Source organism: Thamnophis elegans, unplaced genomic scaffold (genome assembly GCF_009769535.1).
Source record: "Thamnophis elegans isolate rThaEle1 unplaced genomic scaffold, rThaEle1.pri scaffold_95_arrow_ctg1, whole genome shotgun sequence".
In the NCBI taxonomy this organism is placed as follows: domain Eukaryota; kingdom Metazoa; phylum Chordata; class Lepidosauria; order Squamata; family Colubridae; genus Thamnophis; species Thamnophis elegans.
This window is the reverse complement of record NW_022473918.1, coordinates 1-21,124: the sequence shown is the minus strand read 5'-3', so window position 1 is coordinate 21,124 and position 21,124 is coordinate 1. Positions and strand designations below refer to the sequence as shown.

General features: G+C 45.0%; 1 protein-coding gene across 1 annotated transcript; it reads right to left on the bottom strand.

Moving 5' to 3' along the window:
* Positions 1-6,677: 6,677 nt before the first annotated feature.
* On the bottom strand, positions 6,678-20,927 carry EFNA1 (ephrin A1). Its single transcript, XM_032238834.1, has 5 exons — positions 20,735-20,927; positions 10,400-10,695; positions 8,367-8,432; positions 7,662-7,712; positions 6,678-7,508 (listed from the first exon to the last, which is right to left on the bottom strand). The coding sequence occupies exons 1-5, from the start codon at positions 20,833-20,835 to the stop codon at positions 7,393-7,395; spliced, it is 630 nt and encodes a 209-aa protein (XP_032094725.1). The 5' UTR covers positions 20,836-20,927; the 3' UTR covers positions 6,678-7,392.
* Positions 20,928-21,124: the final 197 nt, after the last annotated feature.

Here is a 21,124-nt window from a genome sequence, read left to right as displayed (position 1 = left end):
TAAAAAGCAGGGTGGAATTTAAAATAAGTCTCAGAAGGAAAGGAAAAAAATTCATTTTGTCTCTGTTTTCTCCATCAAATGGTGTCTTGCAAATTTTTGCCAGCATCATATTTTCCGTTGTTTTTTTTTTAATCCTTTGGCTGCAAAGTGTAAGTCAACCACAGGAGGCAGCATAGGGGAGTCTGTTTATCTGCAGCTCTCCAACAGAGGGCAGTGAAGAGAAATGGGAAAAAAATTAACATTTGCTGCTTCCGGTGGATGGATGGAGTATTGCATCCCAGATTTAGGGGGTTCAAATCTAATCCTTTCTGCGATCAAAAGCATGTGCTGGAAAAGGAACACCCTGTAGATGGATGGATGGATGGATGGATGGATGGATGGTAGAGATGATAGATAGATAGATAGATAGATAGATAGATAGATAGATAGATAGATAGATAGATAGATAGATGATAGATAGATAGATAGATAGATAGATAGATAGATAGATAGATAGATGATAGATAGATAGACAGAGATGATAGATAGACAGACAGACACAGATAGACGATTGATAAACAGGCAGACAAAAAGATAGATAGATAGATAAACAGAGATGATAGACAGACAGATAGGTGAAAGATAGATAGATAGATAGATAGATAGATAGATAGATAGATAGATAGATAGATAGATAGATAGATAGATAGACAGAGATGATAGATAGACAGACAGACACAGATAGACGATTGATAAACAGGCAGACAAAAAGATAGATAAATAAACAGAGATGATAGACAGACAGATAGGTGAAAGATAGATAGATAGATAGATAGATAGATAGATAGATAGATAGATAGATAGATGATAGATAAATAGATAGATAGATAGATAGATAGATAGATAGATAGATAGATAGATAGATAGACAGACAGACAGACAGACAGACAGACAGACACAAATGGATGGATGGATAGATAGATAGATAGATGGATGGATGGATGGATGGATGGATGGATGGATGGATAGATAAATAGATAGATAGATAGATAGATAGATAGATAGATAGACAGACAGACACAGACACAGACACAGACAGAAATGATAAACAGACAGATTATATACTGTAAGATAGATAGATAGATAGATAGATAGACAGACAGACAGACAGACAGACAGACAAATGGACGATAGATAGATAGATAGATAGATAGATAGATAGATAGATAGATAGATAGATGATAATGATAGACCGACAGACACCTCAAAACAAATCATGAGATTCTGAAAGCAACATCGATTTTCTCAGTTGGTTTTATATATATATAGGGATTCACTTAAGAACGGTGGCCCGAGAGGTTGTAAAAGGGAGCCAAATTATCTCGCTTAGCAGTGAAAATTTGGGGGGGGGGCACATTACTGGTCGTTAAGCCTGTGCATGTTTGTGTGTGCTTGCGTGTCTTCGCTTCCCAAATGTGTGTTTTGTGAGGTGTTGTTCCGAGAAACAAACTGGCAAATCTTTCCTTCGATTTCCTCTCACTTTGATCTGGATCTCGCCAACTTGGCTCAAGTTAGACTATTGGATTCCTGCTCCGGATTCCTGCTATTGTGATTGCGTGGAGTTGTTCGTTTTCTTCCCACGTTTCATCATTCATGAATTGTTCCTTCCTTTCTTTCACACACACACACACAAACCCTTGTGTGTTTTCCTCCTTTCGGTTCCCACGGCGGAGAATTCGCACCCACCGCTCCGCGACGATACGTCAGATCTTCAAGGAAGCCATAAAAATGTATGCCAGCTTTCCCGAACACGCCATCATCCGGGTGAGCCGAAGGATAATTCCTATCGCTCACACGAGGAAAATGGTTCCGTGTTGGTTAAGAACGATGGGAACTGTAGTGCTTTATATTGGAAAGGTGCCATTTGGGGCAGGGGTCCCCAACCTTTCGGACCACTAAATTTCATAATTTTAAATCCCGCGGACCACTAATAGGATCTGCCTAAGGACCGGCTGGGTGGGCGTGGCTAGGCGGTCCTGTGTCTGGGTGGGCGTGGCCATGTTACATCTCCATGGTCAGGTGATCAAAACTGGGGAAGTTTGGCCACTGCTCGTATTTATGATGGTGGCAGTGTCCCGCGATCACGCGATCTCGTTTTGCGACCTTCTGACAAGCAAAATCCACGGGGAAGTCGCATTTGCTTAACAAGGGGAGCGATTCCCTTAACAGCGGTGGCGAGGAAGGTCGTGAAATAAGGCAAACCTCGCTTAAGAAATAAGTGTCTCACTTAGGGACGCACATTTTGGGCTCTGTTCTGGTCCTAGAGGACGGCCTGTACTGAAGCGAACCGGAGACTTAACGAAATATCCGTAACGATTTTAACCTCGGTTTAATATTAATCCTTAGTTTCATCAAAGTTCGGTTTTCTTCCCCTGTTCCTCTTCCTTATTTGATTTTCAGTGGGGATTTTTTAAAGCAAATTATGGATCTGCGTTCCCAAATCCTTCTATTTTGGTCCTGGATTTGGCACCCATCAAAGCTACCCAAAAAATAAAAACCAAGGCAAGATCTCCGCCAAAAAAAATACGGCAAACGAGAACCGAAAACGGTGACCCACCAATCGGACTCGTTTTCCCGTCTCCTTTGTTTTCTCTCTAGCAGCTCGCCGGACCACAAAAACCGCCGTTGAATAACACAACTTGTCTGGCTGGGTCACTCTCCCAGTTTTTGAAACCTGCTGCGGCAGCATAATCCTGATTTTTTTTTTTTGTTTTAAAAAGAAGAAAAGAAAAGAAAAATACGCACGGAGGCACATGGAGACACATAGGCACACCGACAAGTCGGAACGAACCAGTTAGCGTCGCTCTGATCTTCTACGACCGTCCAATGGGTTCCCCGGGATGCAACCCCACAGCCCATCACGCACCCAAAAAAAGAAATTGAAAAGAATCTGATTCCTTCGAAGTGGGAGAGAGACAGAGAGACAGACAGACAGACAGACAGAAATAGAGAGAGAGACACACACACACACACACAGAGAAAAAGAGAGACAGAGAGACAGACAGACACACAGAGAGACAGACAGAGACAGACAGAGATAGAGAGAGACAAACAGACACACAGACAGAGAGAAAGAGACAGAGAGAAACAGATTCAGAGAGAGAGAGAGACAGAGAGAGACAAGAGAGAGATACAGAGAGACAGATACACACACAGAGCGAGACAGAGAGAGACAGAGAAACAGATTCAGAGAGAGAGACAGAGACAAGAGAGATACAGAGACACACACACAGAGAGAAAGAGAGAGATAGAGAGATACAGAAACAGATTCAGAGAAAGAGCCAAAAGAGAGAGAGAGATACAGAGAGACAGACAGACACACAGAGAGAGAGATACACAGAGAAGCAGATTCAGAGAGAGAGAGACAGAGAGACAAAGGAGAGAGAGAGATACAGAGAGAGACAAAGGAGAGAGAGATACAAAGAGAGAAACAGATTCAGAGAGAGACACACAGAAAGAAACAGATTCAGAGGAAGAGAGATAGCGAGAGAGACAAAGGAGAGAGAGATACAGAGAGGGAAACAGATTCAGAGAGAGAGACACTCACACAGAGAAACAGATTCAGAGAAAGAGAGACAGAGTGAGACAAAAGAGAGATACAGAGACACACACACAGAGAGATGCAGAGAGAGAAACAGATTCAGAGAGAGAGAGAAAAACACACACACACACACAGACAGAAAGACACACACACACACACACACACACACACACACACAGACACACACAGAGCACAACAAACCACTTTTTTTCCCCGGCCGTGATGTCGTTCCTCTTTCAACCAATTTCCCCACTCTCTCCCTCTGCTTGGTTGGCAGAGACAGTTCCCAAAACATGGCTTAAATATGATTAACTGTCTCTATGATTGAACCCGTTTCTCCCATTCAGGGATGGGCCAGCTTGGATTATTGCTAATCCTAAATTTGCAAGTATTTAAGGATTGGAGGGAGCTCCCGTTCCTTGTCCCGGCTTCTGCCAACTTAGCAGTTCGAAAGCAGGTAAGAAAATGCAAGTAGAAAAATAGGGACCACCTTTGGTGGGAAGGGAACAGCCTTCCGTGCGGCTTCGGGAGTTGAGTCATGCCAGCCACGTGACCCCGGAGACGTCTTCGGACAGCGCTGGCTCTTCGGCTTTGAAACGGAGATGAGCAGCGCCCCCTAGAGTCAGGAACGACTGGCATATCTGTGCGAGGGAAACTTTTACCTTTACCTATATATATATATATATGGCTTGCCCTTAAGCATTGTTTGGCCCGGACTTCAGCAAACACACAATTAAATCTGCTTTGCAACTCGCCAAATCCAGATTTTTGCAGAGGGCCAAAGAGCAGACATGACTTGGGTTCCAGTCCATTCTCCCTCGAGGCAATATTGCAACAGAGAAAAAGCAATATTTTTTTTTTAAAGCCAAAGCATATAAAATAATGCTTGGCCCTTCCTAGCCAAACGATTGAGCTGAGATTCGGAGGAGGCTGCGCGAGTTTATTTATTTATGGTGGAATGAAATTTTATCTGACGTTCGGCTCGTTTTAAAGCGGCTTACGACACGAAAGCGTTAAATCTGTTCCAACCTTGAGGACTAGAAACCTATTTGCCCCTAAATTCTGCACCTGGGACTCTAGAAAGAGAGCAGAGAAGAGCAACAAAGATAATTAGGGGAGGCTAAAACGTATGAAGAATGATTGCATGAACTGGGTCAGTCCAGCTTAATGAAAAGAAGGACTAGGGGAGACATGATAGCAGTCTTCCAATATTTGAAGGGCTGCCACAGAGAGGAGGGGGGTCAAACTGTTTTCCAAGGCAGCTGAAGACAGGAAGCAATGGGTGGAAACTAATCAAGGAGAGAAGCAACCTAGAATTAAGGAGATATTTCCTGACAGTGAGAACAATCCATCAGTGGAACGACTTGCCTCCAGAAGTTGTGAATGCTCCAACACTGGATGTTTTTAAGAAGATGTTGGATAACCATTTGTCTGAAGTGGTGTAAAGTTTCCTGCCGAGGCAGGGGGTTGGACTAGAAGACCTCCAAGGTCCCTTCCAACTCTGCTATTCTATATATTCTAACTTTGCCATTGCAAGCCGGTTGAGTCCTGCTTTTATTTTTATTTTATTTTTTCTCCCCAATAATGCTTTCCCTGTTTTTATTTATGTTCTTTTTTTGTGAAAAATGAATTTAGTTTCATCAGCAAGGGAGAAAAAAAAAACAGGTGAAAATGTGATCTCAAAGTTAAAAATGCATCAAAGGGGCTTTGAAAAAGTCTTGGCAAGCGGTAAGTTTTGTGCGAACCCACGTCAGGCCATCTGGCTGTCAAAATATCCCCGAAACAAATCAGGCCAGATATTTTAACAGACCATAATAGTTATCAGGCTTCAAGGCTTCGCCTGGAGTTTCCACCTGAGCCCCTGAAGGCAAGAAAAATTTAAAATATATATACATATATGTGGAACTGCATCAAAGCAAGACAGATTTCTGCCTTCGTTCTTCTTAAAATTCCATTTAGTTACAGGATGGTTCCCGCATGAAAAATGTGGTTTTTTATTTGCTTCCGTCGTCAGGCTCCTCCCCATGCTTTAGGCCCCGCCCTCCAGTCTCCCAAGCCCCGCCCTCTCGATCCTGCAAAACGAGGTCGCCCCGTTGAACTGCACACCACAGCCAGTTTGTTCAGTGTTATTTATTATTTCTTTTTTTAAAAACCATTAAAAAAATTATATCCCGCCCTAAAAAGCATAACAAAAAATTAACTTCTGGAGAATCCACCTTTTTTGCAAATCGCCTCGCTGATCACCATTAAGTAGCCAAAAGATTTCAAAAAGAACCGATTCACGACGAGCAGATGGCTTGGGAAAGGCATCAAGAAACCACAACAGGTCCTCCTCGCTTAACGACTGCCCCGTTTTGCGTCCTACAAACTTTGAAAATGTGATTTTGAAACCTGCTCTCTGACTCGCAACCTTCCCACACCAAAGGAAAGTTGGAATGAGATATCGTCAGCGGTTACGGATTTGCTGACCGACCGTTTCGCTTAACGAACAAGTTGCCGGTCTCCATTTGCGGTCGCTAAATGAGAACAGTCCTTATTCGCAGCGAGATGGAATCCCTCATGAACAGTTTTCCTCACAAGGGAAGGTGCAAGGTTCGAATGGAATATAATCATAAAATTTCTGATTTGTGGCTTTCAACAGCTGTGCACCGTAGCCCTGGACTTATGAAAGTTCATTTAGCGACTGTTTGAACTTACGACGTCAGATTTGCTCAACAAACCCATTACTAGCTTTAAAAAAAAGGGGCAATGACTCCCTTAACAACCGCAGCAAGAACGGTCATAAATCGGGAGGGCAAAACTCGCCGAACCAATGTCTCACTTTGCGACGTAAAAATTTGGGCTCGATGGGGGTCGTAAATCGAGGACTACCTGTACAAGATGCTAGCAAACCCCTTTCTTTGGCATTTTTGGGGATCCCTCTGTTTTTAACCGAGTGGAGACAGGAAACCTGCGAGTGAGATTTCTTCTCCATGAGGACCTGAATAAAAACAGATCCGCCATCCAATCCGAAAAAGACAATTTTCCACCCCTCAAAAACCCGAATCAAGCAAACCAACACGAGTTTTCCTGTCCTAAATTCATCCTATGATATGTATAAAATTGTCTCGTTGTGAATTACAATCTTTGCTGGGGTTGTCACCCAGTTTTATTCCTTCTAATAAATAGTATCGATCTGAGTTCTGGAAGCGATATCCTTTGGACACAGCTTTCCTGTCCGGCTCGCGAGGACAAAAATCCTGAGTCACCAGAGTGGCGCGGGGTGCGTATGTGTGTGTCTTCCCCAAATTCAGGTCCTGCCTGTTTTAAGTCCGATAAACTATTCACATGGTCTCGTACGTCCAGGAGGGGAGTGGGTGGTTTAGGAAGCAGCCCATATTTTCGTATCTTGCTCGAAAAGTCCGACGATGTTTGCTCGAAAAGTCTGACGACATTTTCTCGAAAAGTCCAACGACATTTGCTCGAAAAGTCCAACAATGTCCATCAAACTTCCGAAGGATCCGCGGCGTCTCGGACTCACGGAGGATAAGTCTCCGACCTGCGGAGGACACGTCGTCTGCTCGCCGCGTTGCTTTCTCGCACTGGGAGTCCAACGAGATCGCTCTCAAGAACAAGAGAGGATTTGCACACTGTCCTTACCACACCTGCGGCGTGCGCTGCGCTTCTTCGCGCCTCACGCTACCGACAGTTTCAGGGTTGGTAACCCTGAAGATCCCACGTTGCCGTCTCGCTCGCTCGCCGCGTGGACCTGGTCAGGATCCACCCTGCCTGGCTCAATCCGGGGGGTTCATTGGGAGGGCCCGAGATTCCCTTCAGGGGCCCCGAGAGAGGAAGACCCACAGCAAAAGGCCGACGAAGGGCAGCGGGCTGCCGAGCCGCGGGGCGGAATTGTACCCCACACTGCGCAACATCGGGGCGTCTGGATCGTCTGCGGAAATCAGCGAGGAGAGAAATAAGGGGGGTTGTTTGTCATGCATGGAATTGTCTCATATGCACCCCAAATATTTTTATTGATTTATCCATGGAATGAGGACACCCCCTCCAGCCCCACAATTTCCCAGAATTCCTTTTCTGGGCCTACCTGATTGAAGAGACCCCTTTTGCGTCGGGATGTGGCCAGGTGGTATCAGAGCTACGACGGAAGAAAGATACGACATTAAGTTCAGTTACCCCCAAATATCAGGATACCCTGAATCCTGGGACCCCCCACTCCTCTTTCCATCTTGATTCTCACATCCTTCTCTCCCTGTTTTTCCCAGTCCTCAACGTACAAACACAACTGAGCCCCACATTTATGTCACTAAGTGAGGAATGCTCCTTTTCATGACCTTTCCTGCAGTTGTTAAGATAGTAACACGGTTCCACCCCAACCTCCCCCCACAGAGGGTGAAATGAGAGTCTAAAGCACCATACAAGTTGTCCTCATTTAGCGACCGAAACAGGGACTGGGAACCCAGTCATTCCGTGAAGCAGTCCCTAAGTGAAACATTCATCTTACCATTTTCTTTCGGCTTTTTTTTTTGCTTTACAGATTAAAGGTTATAAATTTAAGGAGGCCCAATTACTTTTTCATCACCGTTGTGACTCTGAACAGTCGCTAAGGGAGGCGCCACCTATACGCACCCTGAGTAAGACTGAACCATGAAACGGGGCAAAATCGCAATTTTTCCTCAGGTCCAAACAAATATTCTTTTTGTAGGTAAACCTAACGGATTATTTCTTTTAGAAAAAGTGATTGGAGGCAGCGAGAATTGGAAAAACAATATTTAAACGCTGAAATACTTACTTTTTTTCCCAACCACCTTCACTCTGAGTTTAAGACAGGAGTCTTGGTGCCGGTGAATCAGTTTGGCTAATCAAGAGAAAAAGAGCAGAAAAAAGATTTTTAAAAAAACCAGAGAGACAGATCACAAAAATCAGAGAATATATATATATATATGTATGTTATATTTATGCTGATAAATAAATAAAGGGAGACTAGTATATTTAAATATATACCTTTCACCCTGGCCTCGCTGATAAGGAGTCGAGCCCTGTAGCTCAATGGTTAACACATCTGCCTTAGAGGCAATAGAGCACAGGTTCGATTCCCAGTAAGGGTGTGACTAGCTGATGAGAGCTAAATAGCTTGAAATAGATCTATACTAGTCTCCCTTTATTTATTTATCAGCATAAATATAACAAATGTAATAAAAAGGCAACAGTAAAAAATATTGGGTTTCTGCCTGGATGGTCTCTTGTAAGGAGCCGAAGACAGAGAGTGGAAGTGTGACCTTCCTCCCATATTTGGGCATACCAGGGGTTGTGACTTTAAATATATGTGTGTGTGTGTGTGTGTGTCTTTTTTTTTATTTGTGCTGATAAATAAATAAAGGGAGAATAGTATAGATCTATTTCAAGCTATTTAGCTCTCATCAGCTAGCCATACCCTTACTGGGATTCGAACCTGTATATGTAAAATATATATATAAAAAAATCAGCTGGTGAGAATCAGAGAAAATTGGAAAGCGTCAGGATTTGAAATACGCCTCTCTCCAGCCTTGAGCATTCGGGAGAAATGTGCAGAGGTGAGCATTCCTATTTTGAAACGGCTGCACTTTCTGGAGCCAGATTTAACCGGCGGGACTACTTGCCACCAGAAGTTGTGAATGCTCCAACACTGGAGGCTTTGAAGAAGAGATTGGACAACCATTTGTCTGGAATGGGATAGGGCTTCCTGCCTGAGCAGGGGGTTGGACTAGAAGACCTCCAAGGTCCCTTCCAACCCTGTTATTCTGCTATTCTTGCTTCCTTCCTTCCTTTCTTCCCTCCCTCCCTCCCTCTCTTCTCCATCACTGGACAGTTTAAAGAAAAGATTGGAATTGTCTGAAATGGTATATAGGGTCTCCTGCTTAAGCCAGGGGGTTGGACTAGAAGACCTCCGATGCCCCTTCCAACTCTTCAGTTCTGTTCTATTCCTGTTTTCTATTCTATTCTATTCTTTCTTATTTTATTCTATTTCTTATTCTATTCTATTCCTATTCTATTCTTTCTTATTCTATTCCTATTCTATTCTTTCTTATTCTATTATATTCCTTATTCTATTCTATTCCTATTCTAAATATTTATTCTATTCTATATCCTAATCATATTTTCTGTTCTAATTCTATTCTATTCCTATTCTCTATTCTAATTCTATTCTTTATTCTTATTCTCTATTCTCTATTCTTTATTCTCTATTCTCCATTCTCTATTAATTCTATTCTTATTCTATTCTTATTCTATTCTTTATTCTCTATTCTTTATTCACTATTAATTCTATTCTTATTCTATTCTATTCCTTATTCTATTCTATTCCTATTCTATTCTAAATATTTATTCTACTCGATATCCTAATCATATTTTCTATTCTAATTCTAATCCATTCCTATTCTCTATTCTAATTCTATTCTTTATTCTCTATTCTTTATTCTCTATTCTAATTCAAATTCTATTCTTATTCTATACTTTATTCTCTATTTTTTATTCTTTATTCTAATTCTATTCTTTATTCTTATTCTCTATTCTCCATTCTCTATTAATTCTATTCTCTATTCTAATTCCAATTCTATTCTTATTCTATACTTTATTCTCTATTTTTTATTCCCTATTCTAATTCTTATTCCTATTCCATTCTCTATTCCCTATTTTTTTTTTCTGCACTAATTCTAATTCCATCCCATCCCAATGTTCTAATCTTGTATTTTTATTTTATTTTTTTACATTTTATTCTAATCGGGATTGCTTCTGCCCCAGAGAAACAAGCCAGTTTATTTCCCCTTGAAAAAAAAGGAGACTTACAGATATAATAATATTCGTGGCCCTCCCGAAATTCTTTGCCGAGGGTGAACGGCGTGAAACGCTGGAATTTCTCGGAGAGCCGCTCGGGGCCGTGCAGGGCATCTGGACGATTACACTGCCAACGGACCTGATCCTTCGAACGTGGTTTGCAGGTGTTGTACTCCTCCCGCTCCACCAGGTACAAGGTGTAGCGCTCCATCGAGTGGCCGGGAACGCTGTTACCCTCATAGTGGGGGCAGATGATGTCCAAGTACTCGTTCAGGCGCACCTCGACGGTGTAATCCTCCTTCTGAAACCTGAAAACCAATATGAAACGGCGACTTAATAAAACAGAAGCGAAGCGCGGGAAAACTTTTTTTTCCCACGCTTCCTTTCGCCGCTGCCGCCGTAACCATCCTTACTAACAACCCTGCAAGGTAGACCCTCTCCCCCCCGAGAGAGAGGAACGCATCGACGGTCAAGGAAGAGAAGCCAGATCTGCTCAACAGCTGGGTGATTCCTTTGGATTTGCTTAATAACGGGCGCGGGAGCGACTCGTTTAATGACGAGCTCGCTTTGGGGAATCTACGGTCAAAGGAGGGGAGCCAGATCTGCTTAACGACCGACGGCGGGATTCCTTTAATGTCCGCTGTGGTTTGGTTTAATAACGATGGTGGCCGCGACTCGCTTAACGACTAGCTCGCTTTAGGGGATCGACAGTCAAGGGAGGGAAGGCAGATTCTCTTAATGACGGATGAGGTGATTCCTTTAATGTCTGCAGTGATTTGCTTAATAACATGATTGTGGCCGTGACTCGCTTAATGACTAGCTCGCTTTAGGGGATCTACTGTCAAGGGAGGGAACGCCAGATTTGTTTAATGACGATGAGATTCCTTTAATGTCCATGGTGATTTGCTTAATAATGATAGTGGCCGTGACTCGCTTAACGACTAGCTCGCTTTAGGGAATCGACAGTCAAGGGAGGGAAGGCAGATTCGCTTAATGATGGATGAGGTGATTCCTTTAATGTCTGCAGTGATTTGCTTAATAAAATGATTGTGGCCGTGACTCGCTTAACGACTAGCTCGCTTTAAGGAATCTACGGTCAAGGGAGGGAATGCGAGATTTGTTTAATGACGATGCGATTCCTTCAATGACCGCAGTGGTTTGCTGAATAAAGGTAACGAAAAAGGGTGCGGAAGATTCGCTTAATGACTAGCTGTTTCTGGTCCCAAATACGGCCGTAAGTCAAGGACTACTTCTCAACAGGCTCTACAAGGACAGCTTAAGGGCTCCCAGTAGCTAAATAACCAGGAAGAGACCTGTCAGTCAATTTAAGAATTAAATTATAAGGTATTCTTCCCCAGCTTGGATTATTTCAAATCCAGTGGGGGAGCGGGGGGGAATATATCGTATTTTTTTAATTCCCCAAATTTGCTAGTTGCATCTTCGATGCCCTGGAAATTTAAATGTGCTCGGCTGGCATTACCATCTTTTCTCCGTCGCTGGTTTAATTTAATCTCTTTTTAATCGTGTCGTTTTTCCAACAAGCAGCTTCGCAAATCCAATAAACGAAAATTAAACACTTCTCTTTTTTTTTTAATCGAGCGTGCCTTGGAATTAGGGATGTGGGAGCCCCGGAGGGGGGGGGGGCGGTGAAAACCGTTATGGGACGACTACATTTCCTATCAGCCACAGCCGAGACGGGTTTCCCTCGCTGGCTTGCAATCGATAGGAGCCGATTGCCCGGCGTTGGGGGGGGCGAAAGGTTTGGGGAGTTTTTCCATATACATAAAAAGCATTGAAAAAGTCCACAAGGGTTTTTAATCCGGGAATAAATCCCGCTCGACCCCATAAAAGTTGATTGTACGTGTTCATTTTTCCTCTTCCCTCCCTTTCATTTTTCCTTTAATGTCTGCGTTTCCAATTGCCCCTAGCCGCCAATGCATGCAAAATATTCTGCAAGATGATGATGATCATTATTATTATTTTTAGAATAGAATAGAATAGAATAGAAATATGGAATAAATTGAACACAATAGAACAGAATAGAAAATAAATATGGAATAAATAGAACAGGACAGCATAGCATAGCATAGCATAGCATAGCATAGCATAGAATAGCATAGTATAGAATAGCATAGAACAGCATAGAATAGCATAGAACAGCATAGAATAGCATAGAACAGCATAGAATAGCATAGAATAGCATAGCATAGAATAGAACAGCATAGCATAGAATAGAATAGCATAGCATAAAATAGCATAGAACAGCATAGAACAGCATAGCATAGCATAGCATAGAATAGCATAGAATAGAATTCTTTATTGGCCAAGTGTGATTGACACACAAGGAATTTGTCTTTGGTGCAGATGCTGTTAGTGTACATAGGAACAATAAAAATAAATTCATCAAGAGTCATAAGATTCAACACTTAAATGACAGCCATCGGTTACTAATAAGCCATCAAATTATACTAGGAAAGAAATAAAACAATATAAATTTTAAAGATACAAGCAAACATGGTTATATTTATATATAATATAAATATATGATATGACGGGGTTATATCATGGTTCGTATTACTATTATTTTGGCTTGACAAACAAGCGAAAATAAATAAACACGACTCTGTTGATGTGTTAAATCTGTCAGTTCCACTGGGAACCATCCTATCTGGCTCCCGATCAGCAAAATCAGTGGGGGGAATACAGATTTAAGAGATTAATAGAGTTGGAAGGGACCTTGGAGGTCATCCAGTCCAACCCCCTGTCCAAGGAGGGGACCCTACACCATTTCCCGACAGAGGGCAGTTCAGTCTCTTCTCGAAAGCTCCCACGGATGAAGCTCCCTCCACTCCCGAAGGCAACTTCCTGCCCCATGACTTTAACGACTTCCCGATTCGTTTAACGACTCAGAAAGAACTCAACCAAATCCAGGCGCCACTCAGCGAACAAGTTGAAACGCTGCTCTCGCAACAGTGCACAGGACCCCCCTCTAACCGAAAACCTCAGCCCCAACAGAAAAACCTTGCAAGGATTTTAAAAAGCAAGGAAACGTGGCTTCCGTCGGATGTTCGAGAAATGCTGGTTTGTTTTGCGCTGGAGAAGAAGATGATGGTTTAAAAAATAAAATAAAACAATGATCTTTTAAGCCAGCATATCCCGGTCTCCCGAGGATCAGCGACATTCCAAAGGCGAAGTTAGTTATTAAAGGTTTAGCTGCTTCCCCACGCAGCTGGGAAGAACGAAGGAACGAACAACGCACTTCTCCCAAAACCGGTTTGACGGGGGCCACGCCAAAGCCGATCCTTGGCAGAGCAATAAACCACTTTTAGCATCCTCCCCTCCAAAGAGAGAAAGAGAGAGAGATACAGGTGGTTGAGAGGCTCTCCCCCACTTGGCCCTTCCCCTCCTTCACCTGCTCCCCCCTCCCTGCCCTGGGGGTTCCCACCAACCACGATCTGACCCCTATTTGCAAAGATCACCCAGGAAGGGGGGGCAATTGGTGGCCAGGTTCGATAGGGACACACACACACACACACACACACACACAAACAAAAAGGAAAATAAAAATTAAAGGTTTTTGGAAGGCGAAAAGCCAACAAAGGTGAAAAGCTGAGCTGGGATGGGTGTGTTTTTGTGGGTGTGTGTTTTGTTTGAAAAAGTTGTGTTGTTTTAATTTCATGCATATAAGCCCAAGTGTACCATTACATCGGAACAATATTTTTTTTGTTGTTGTATTGTCCATTATTATATCATTCCCTCAACCCAAAAGAGCTGTCATTTGCTCTTTGGCTTTCAATACACCCCTATTTCACCTCTCTCCTCTCCCCCTCTCCTCCTCCCTCCCTCCTTTCTTCCCTCTGCCATCCCTCGCTTCTCTACTTCCTTCTCCTCTCTCCTTTTTCCTTTATTTCTTTCTCTCCTACTTCTCCTTTCCCTTCTATTCTCCTCTTTTCTTCCCTCTACCATCCCTCTCTTCTCTACTTTCCCTTCCTCTCCTCTTTCCTCTCCTTCTCTCCCTTCTATTCTACCTACCTTTCTTCCCTCTGCCATCCCTCTCTTCTCTACTTTCTTCTCCTCTCTCCTTTTTCCTCTCCTTCTCTTCCTTCTATTCTCCTCCCTCCTTTCTTCCCTCTGCCATTCCTCTCTTCTCTACTTTCCCTTCCTCTCCTCTTTCCTCTCCTTCTCTCCCTTCTATTCTACCTACCTTTCTTCCCTCTGCCATCCCTCTCTTCTCTACTGTCTTCTCCTCTCTCCTTTTTCTTCTCCTTCTCTTCCTTCTATTCTCCTCCCTCCTTTCTTCCCTCTACCATCCCTCTCTTCTCTACTTTCCCTTCCTCTCCTCTTTCCTCTCCTTCTCTCCCTTCTATTCTACCTACCTTTCTTCCCTCTGCCATCCCTCTCTTCTCTACTTTCTTCTCCTCTCTCCTTTTTCCTCTCCTTCTCTTCCTTCTATTCTCCTCCCTCCTTTCTTCCCTCTGCCATTCCTCTCTTCTCTACTTCCTGAGTCCCCTTTGGGGAAAAGGGCGGCATATAAATGCAATAAATTCAAATTCAATTCAATTCCTCTTCCTCTCTCCTTTTTCCTCTCCTTCTTTCTCTCCTTCTCTCCCTTCTATTCTCCTCCCTCCTTTCTTCCCTCTGCCAGCCCTCTCTTCTCTACTTCCTTCTCCTCTCTCCTTTTTCCTCTCCTTTCTCTCCTTCTCTCCCTTCTATTTTCCTCCCTTCTTTCTTCCCTCTGCCATCTCTCTCTTCTCTACTTCCCCTTCCTCTCTCCTCTTTCCACTCCTTCTTTCTCTCCTACTTCTCCTCTCCCTTCTTTTTACCCCCTCTCCTCTCTTTCTCCTTACCACTGCCTTTCCTTTCCGCTCTCTCCAATTAATTGACATGGTGTATTTCAGCATCTGAGTGCACTTCATTTAATATTTGCTGGTATTGATAAAAATAAAGTGTGTGTGTGTGTGTGTGTGTGTGTGTGTGTGTTGCCTGAACCAAGGATGGAAAAAACAAAACAAAAAGAACAATCACCAGTGCTGGGCAGCCAACCCAGGGCATCTCCAGATGTCCTGCAGATGTTCCCCTGCGTCTTTCATCTTTCTAAACATCTGGAAAAGTATTTCTGGCCACGAAGAAATGGAGAGTGATGATTTAAAAAAAAAAGAGTGTATGAATAATATGAAATCATGGAAATGAAATATAATATTTAGGAGTCCTAAGAGTATGTTTATATGTACTGGGATGTATAATAGAATACCAGATAACACACCATTCACGGATTGAGGTTGGTAAAGAATATAAAAAAATTGATTGGGAAAAAAGAGTTGGAAAAAGTGTTTTCCCCCCTATCTTTTTTATATCCTTTGGGAGAAAGGTGGCATATAAATCCAATAAACATAAACACATAAACATAAACACATATCTTAGCATATTGATATAGAATTGCTATTTTCCCCCCCTCTATTTTTTTATCCCTATTTTAACTTTTATCCCCCCCCCAATTTCATATCACTATAATATTCAAAAGACGTGTTTTGTTATTCATGATAAGAAAAAGGTAGAAATTTTTTTTTTTAGTGATGATAAAAAAAAGAATGCATAAATAATATGAAATCAGGGAAATGAAATATAATATTTAGGAGTCATGTTTATATGTTCAATACGCAGGTAATGGGTGTTCCCATTCAAGAGTCTGTTTATATGTACAATATCTAGATAATTACACACCGTTCATGTGTTGATGTGTGTGTGAAGAATATAAAAACTAAAAAATTGGGGGAGGGAAAGAGAGTTGGGAAAAGTGCTTTGCGTCTTAACATCTCCATCAGGCCCGGATTCGAATCGCCCACAAATTACCACCTTGGGTGTTTTTGCTTTTCCTTCCCCCCCCTGCCAATCTTAAAAACACAGCCCCTCCCTCTGTTTCTCCCCGCAGTTGTCATCGGGCACTGCTTGACCAAACAACTTAGAAAAGAGGAAAAACTTTGCAAGATGTTTTTATCCCGAGAAAAACAGAGAGAGGCTTCCTGCTCCGGATAACCCTGGCGCCGTCCCTTGGCCGCTGACCAAGCCTGGCGGGAAGGAAGAGGCCCCAGGCCAGCAGGACTCTTGCCCTGGGAAAAGAGGATTTGGCTGAGCGGCCTTGGGCCTCGCCCCATACTAACATTTCCCCCCCCCCACCCGCGCGCGCCTGGTTCTTGCCAACATTTTCCACCTGGTTGAATCTGTGCAATGTGGATCCAAAGTTCAGCCCTTTTTAAATAAATAAAATTCAAAAAGGAGGGCGAAGGACCGAGGGAGGGGATGATTCTGATGGTGCCCGACTTCTACTCTGCAAAGGGCGGGAGACCCTCCCTCATTTTCCGGCCTTTCCAAAGCTGAGACAGAGAGAAAAGGCAAGGGAGCTTCTGAGAATATGCAGAGTGCCTTCCAAGGTTTGATTTGGGGTGGGGGGGGAGAGAGGCAACATTGTAGTGGCAGTAGCATTCTAGAGAGGTCTCTGGGGTGGGGTGGAGTGGGGGTCTCTCATCTGATTTTCGGCCCTCCGACCAAGAGGTAGAGTGCCCCTTGGAGGGGAGGCTCCATCCCCTGGCTCGATTCTCCCAGAGGGGAAGGAAGGCACACCACGAGTGCGAGAGATTATAGGATAGAATTCTATAACAGGAGGGACCTTAGAGGTCTTCTAGTCTGACCCCCTGCCCAGAAGACAGGATAACAGAGTTGGAAGGGACCTTGGAGGTCTTCTAGTCCAGCCCCCCTGCCCAGAAGACAGGATAACAGAGTTGGAAGGGACCTTAGAGGTCTTCTAGTCTGACCCCCTGCCCAGAAGACAGGATAACAGAGTTGGAAGGGACCTTAGAGGTCTTCTAGTCTGACCCCCTGCCCAGAAGACAGGATAACAGAGTTGGAAGGGACCTTAGAGGTCTTCTAGTCTGACCCCCTGCCCAGAAGACAGGATAACAGAGTTGGAAGGGACCTTGGAGGTCTTCTACTCCAGCCCCCCCTGCTCAGAAGACAGAATAAGAGCTGGAAGGGACCTTGGAGGTCATTTAGTCCAACCCCCTGCTCAAGGAGGAGACGCGATATACTATTCCACGCCAAAGATTCTCCGGTCTTTTCTTGAAAAGCTCCAGCGACGGAGAGCCAACCTTCCCTGTTGGTTACTCAGCCTGACTCAAAAGTCTCATCTCGTTTCCCTCTGGGAGATCCAGGAAAGTGGATTTAGGAGAATAATGGAGGCTAAAACATACGAAGAACGGTTGCAGGAACTGGGGATGTCTAGTTGAAAAGAAGGACCAGGGGAGACATGATAGCAGTCTTCCAATATCTCAGGGGCTGCCCCAAAGAAGAGGGAGTCAAGCTATTCTCCAAAGCACCTGAGGGTAGGACAAGAAGCAATGGGTGGAAACTAATCAAGGAGAGAAGCAACTTAGAATGGAGGAGAAACTTCCTGACAGTTAGAACAATTAATCAGTGGAACAACTTGCCTCCAGAAGTTGTGAATGCTCCAACACTGGAGGTTTTCAAGAAGAGATTGGAAAAGCTATTTGTCTGGAATGGTAGAGGGTTTCCTGCTTGAGCAGGGGGTTGGACTAGAAGAACTCCGAGGTCCCTTCCAGCTCTGTTATTCTGCTATCCATCCTTCCTTCCTTCCTTCCTTCCTTCCTTCCTTCCTTCCTTCCTTCCTTCCTTCCCATCACTGGGTGTTTTCAAAAAGGAATTGGACAACAACTTATCCAGAATGCCATAAAGTTTCCTGCTTGAGCAGGGGGTTGGACTAGAAGACCTCCAAGGTCCCTTCCAATGCTTTCATTCTCTTATCCTTCCTTCCTTCCTTCCTTCCTTCCTTCCTTCCTTCCTTCCTTCCTTCCTTCCTTCCTTCCTTCCTTCCTTCCCCATCACTAGGTTTTTATTTAAAGAAGCAACTGGAAAGCCCTTTGCCTGGAATGGTATCAGGTCTCCTCCTTGAGCAGGGGGTTGGACTAGAAGACCTCCAAGATCCCTTCCAACTCTTGATATTAACGTTCCTTTGACCAGTTTCACACACACACACACATACACACAACATCCCTGAGAGGTAGACCAATTCCAAATCACCAAGTCAGCTTTCTGGAGCGGAGGAAGGATTCGAAGCCTTAGTTCCTCGCTTACTCCAGAGTCACCCGACCGATGAGTGGCATATAAAGGGTGACAAATAAATAAATCACCCAGGGTCTTCACCTCCCTGTCTTCCCTCAATGGCAGAGGAGCAGGGCTTGTGTAGTCCTGACATCTGGCGGCCTGCTAAGAATTTCAGCCCGAGGGAAACACAGGCAGAAATGGAGGAGGGGGAAGAATAAAAATATCCAAAAATATATAAGTATATGGCTGGTTGCAAAGGAAAACAACCAGGGAATAAGGGATCTGGGCAAAGGTGGGGAAGGAGAGGAAGGGAGGGAGACCACCTGGAGAGCCCCCAACCTTGAGTCTCACACAACAGGAAGCAGCTGCCCCCGGTGTGTGTCTCCCGAAGCCAAACAATCTCTGGGAAAACAAGATTGTTTAACCCTCCCAGTGCCGCGGACCTCCGCAAACAGCCCACATCTCCAGATGGGAAAGCTTGCGCTCGCCTTATGCTCAGAGGCACACCTCCACAGGCCCACGCACACCCCAAAATCAAAGCAGCTCCAGAGGAAGACAATGACCTCTTTCCTCTCTCCTCCTTTCCGCCTTGATCCACCCCCCCAAAACTAAATCCCTTCCCCAGATAGTCCTAACGTTCCCCCACCCCAAGATTTAACCGGGTCCTAACCCCGCCCCAGGTAAGCAGAGGTAACCCCGCCTGGCACTGGCTCGGAGGCAGATTTCCACAGCGGGCTGCATAATGAAGAGAGAAAGGAAGCCCGTGGAACTCCCCACCACTTGAAAGCCGCTCCAGGAGGCTGGCATGCCCATTGTTCAAAGGAAACGGGCACACACACGGGAGCTGGTTCGAAAGGCGTTTTGTCTGCTAGCTTTAAAAGAGGATATTTGAAAGGTGGGGTTTTTTTTGCCCGTGGAACTCCCCACCACTTGAAAGCCGCTCCAGGAGGCTGGCATGCCCATTGTTCAAAGGAAACGGGCACACACGGGAGCGGGTTCGAAAGGCGTTTTGTCTGCTAGCTTTAAAGAGGATATTTGAAAGGTGGGGTTTTGTTTTGCGAGAGATGGCAGAGAAGGGGTTGCTAGGAAGGGCGAGGAGCCACTCTCGAAGAGCTGGAGAGGTGGCAGATAAATGTTAACAATAATAATAATGATAATGATAATAACAATAACAACTGGCGCTGCCCACTCCTTCCTAGCAAAGCTCTCTTCTGATTCACACCCCTGTGACTGTTCTCAGGTATGGGCCACGTGCCAAGGTAGGCCTACACATTGGCTGTTTACACATTTGAGTTCTCGCCCGTGCCAAGGTAGAGAAGAAGTGGGGGGGGGGGCTGCCCAGTAACCCACCCACCCCTCTCTCTGGGTCTTTCCTGCCCACCAAATTGGCTTGTCCCGCTCAGGAAGGGGAACCCCCCCCCCTCCAACTGTCCATCAACATTTGGCTAAGGGGGTGGTGGTGGTTCTAATTTTCAGCCACCGAGCAGAGAAAGAGGGTGGGTATTTGGGGGGGGGGGTGTCGAGAGATCAGCCAACAGGGAGAGGGGGCATAAAAGAGAATTTGCAAGCACATTCCCCGGTCTGGCGGGGTTTGGGGGTGGCACCCTGGGTTTGAAGGACCCGGTTTGAGGGAGTTTGGATGTGTTTCACTTTGGAAGTGGGCACCGGGTGGCTGGGGATGGGATTGGGGGGGGGGTCTGGTTTGGAGGGAGGGGGGGGCAGAACGTCCCTTCTCCCCTTTGCAGGAAACTGGGGAGGGAGGGGGCATAATCCAAAGGCTATCCAGGATGTCTTAATTGAGGCGGTGGGCTCGCTTCGGAACCCAAAACACATTTCGCCAGTCATCCGAAAAGTTCCCCCTTGTTTTTAGGGTTGGGTTGAGTGGGGGGGTGTTTCTGTGTGTCTGGAAGCCAGCTGGGTGGCCGCGCGGGCAAAGCCAAAGAGAGGGGCCTCCGCTGAAACCGGAGACCCCCGTTTTCCCGATCGGGGGGGGGGAAAGGGGGAGAGAAGGGAGGGTCTTTCCCGCCGCCCCCCCCCCCGGTCCGCGCGCGCCTCTCTCTCTCTCTCCACTGCGCGCAGGAGCCAGCCTGGAAGGCGCCTAATGGGGGGGCTTGAAAAGGGTAAGGGGTGCGGGGGGGGGGTGACTGCCCCTCCGAGACTAGAGGCTGCCCTGCGCCCCCTCCCCATCTCTCACAGAGTTGCACCCCCCCAAAAAGCACAAGGACAACTCACTTGGGGTTGGTGCTATTCCAGAAAACCGTGTGTCTCTGTCCGGATGCCAGGCGCAGGGCGCAGGAGAGAGCGAGGAGGGGGATCCACGGTGGGAGACCCATCGGCCCGAAGTCTCGACCCTCCTTTCCTTCCTTCCTTCCTTCCTTCCTTCCTTCCTTCCTTCCTTCCTTCCTTCCTTCCTTCCTTCCTTCCTTCCTTCCTTCCTTCCTTTCTGCCGGCTTCCTTCTTCCTTTCCTTCTTTCCTTCCTTCCTTCCTTCTTCTTTCCTTCCTTCCTTCCCTCCTTTCTTCTTTCCTTCCTCCCTTTCTTTCCTTCCTGCTTCTTTCTTTCTTTCTTTCTTTCTTTCTTTCTTTCTTTCTTTCTTTCTTTCTTTCTTTCTTTCTTTCTTCTT

What these genes read in the sequence shown, in the direction of transcription:
- EFNA1 (XM_032238834.1), bottom strand. Translation starts at nt 20,835, where the DNA reads ATGGGTCTCCCACCGTGGATCCCCCTCCTCGCTCTCTCCTGCGCCCTG. An exon ending in TGGAATAGCACCAACCCCAA is followed by an intron (nt 10,696 to 20,734) that starts GTGAGTTGTCCT and finishes ATTGGTTTTCAG; the next exon opens with GTTTCAGAAGGAGGATTACA. An exon ending in CCACGAATATTATTATATCT is followed by an intron (nt 8,433 to 10,399) that starts GTAAGTCTCCTT and finishes TCTCTTGATTAG; the next exon opens with CCAAACTGATTCACCGGCAC.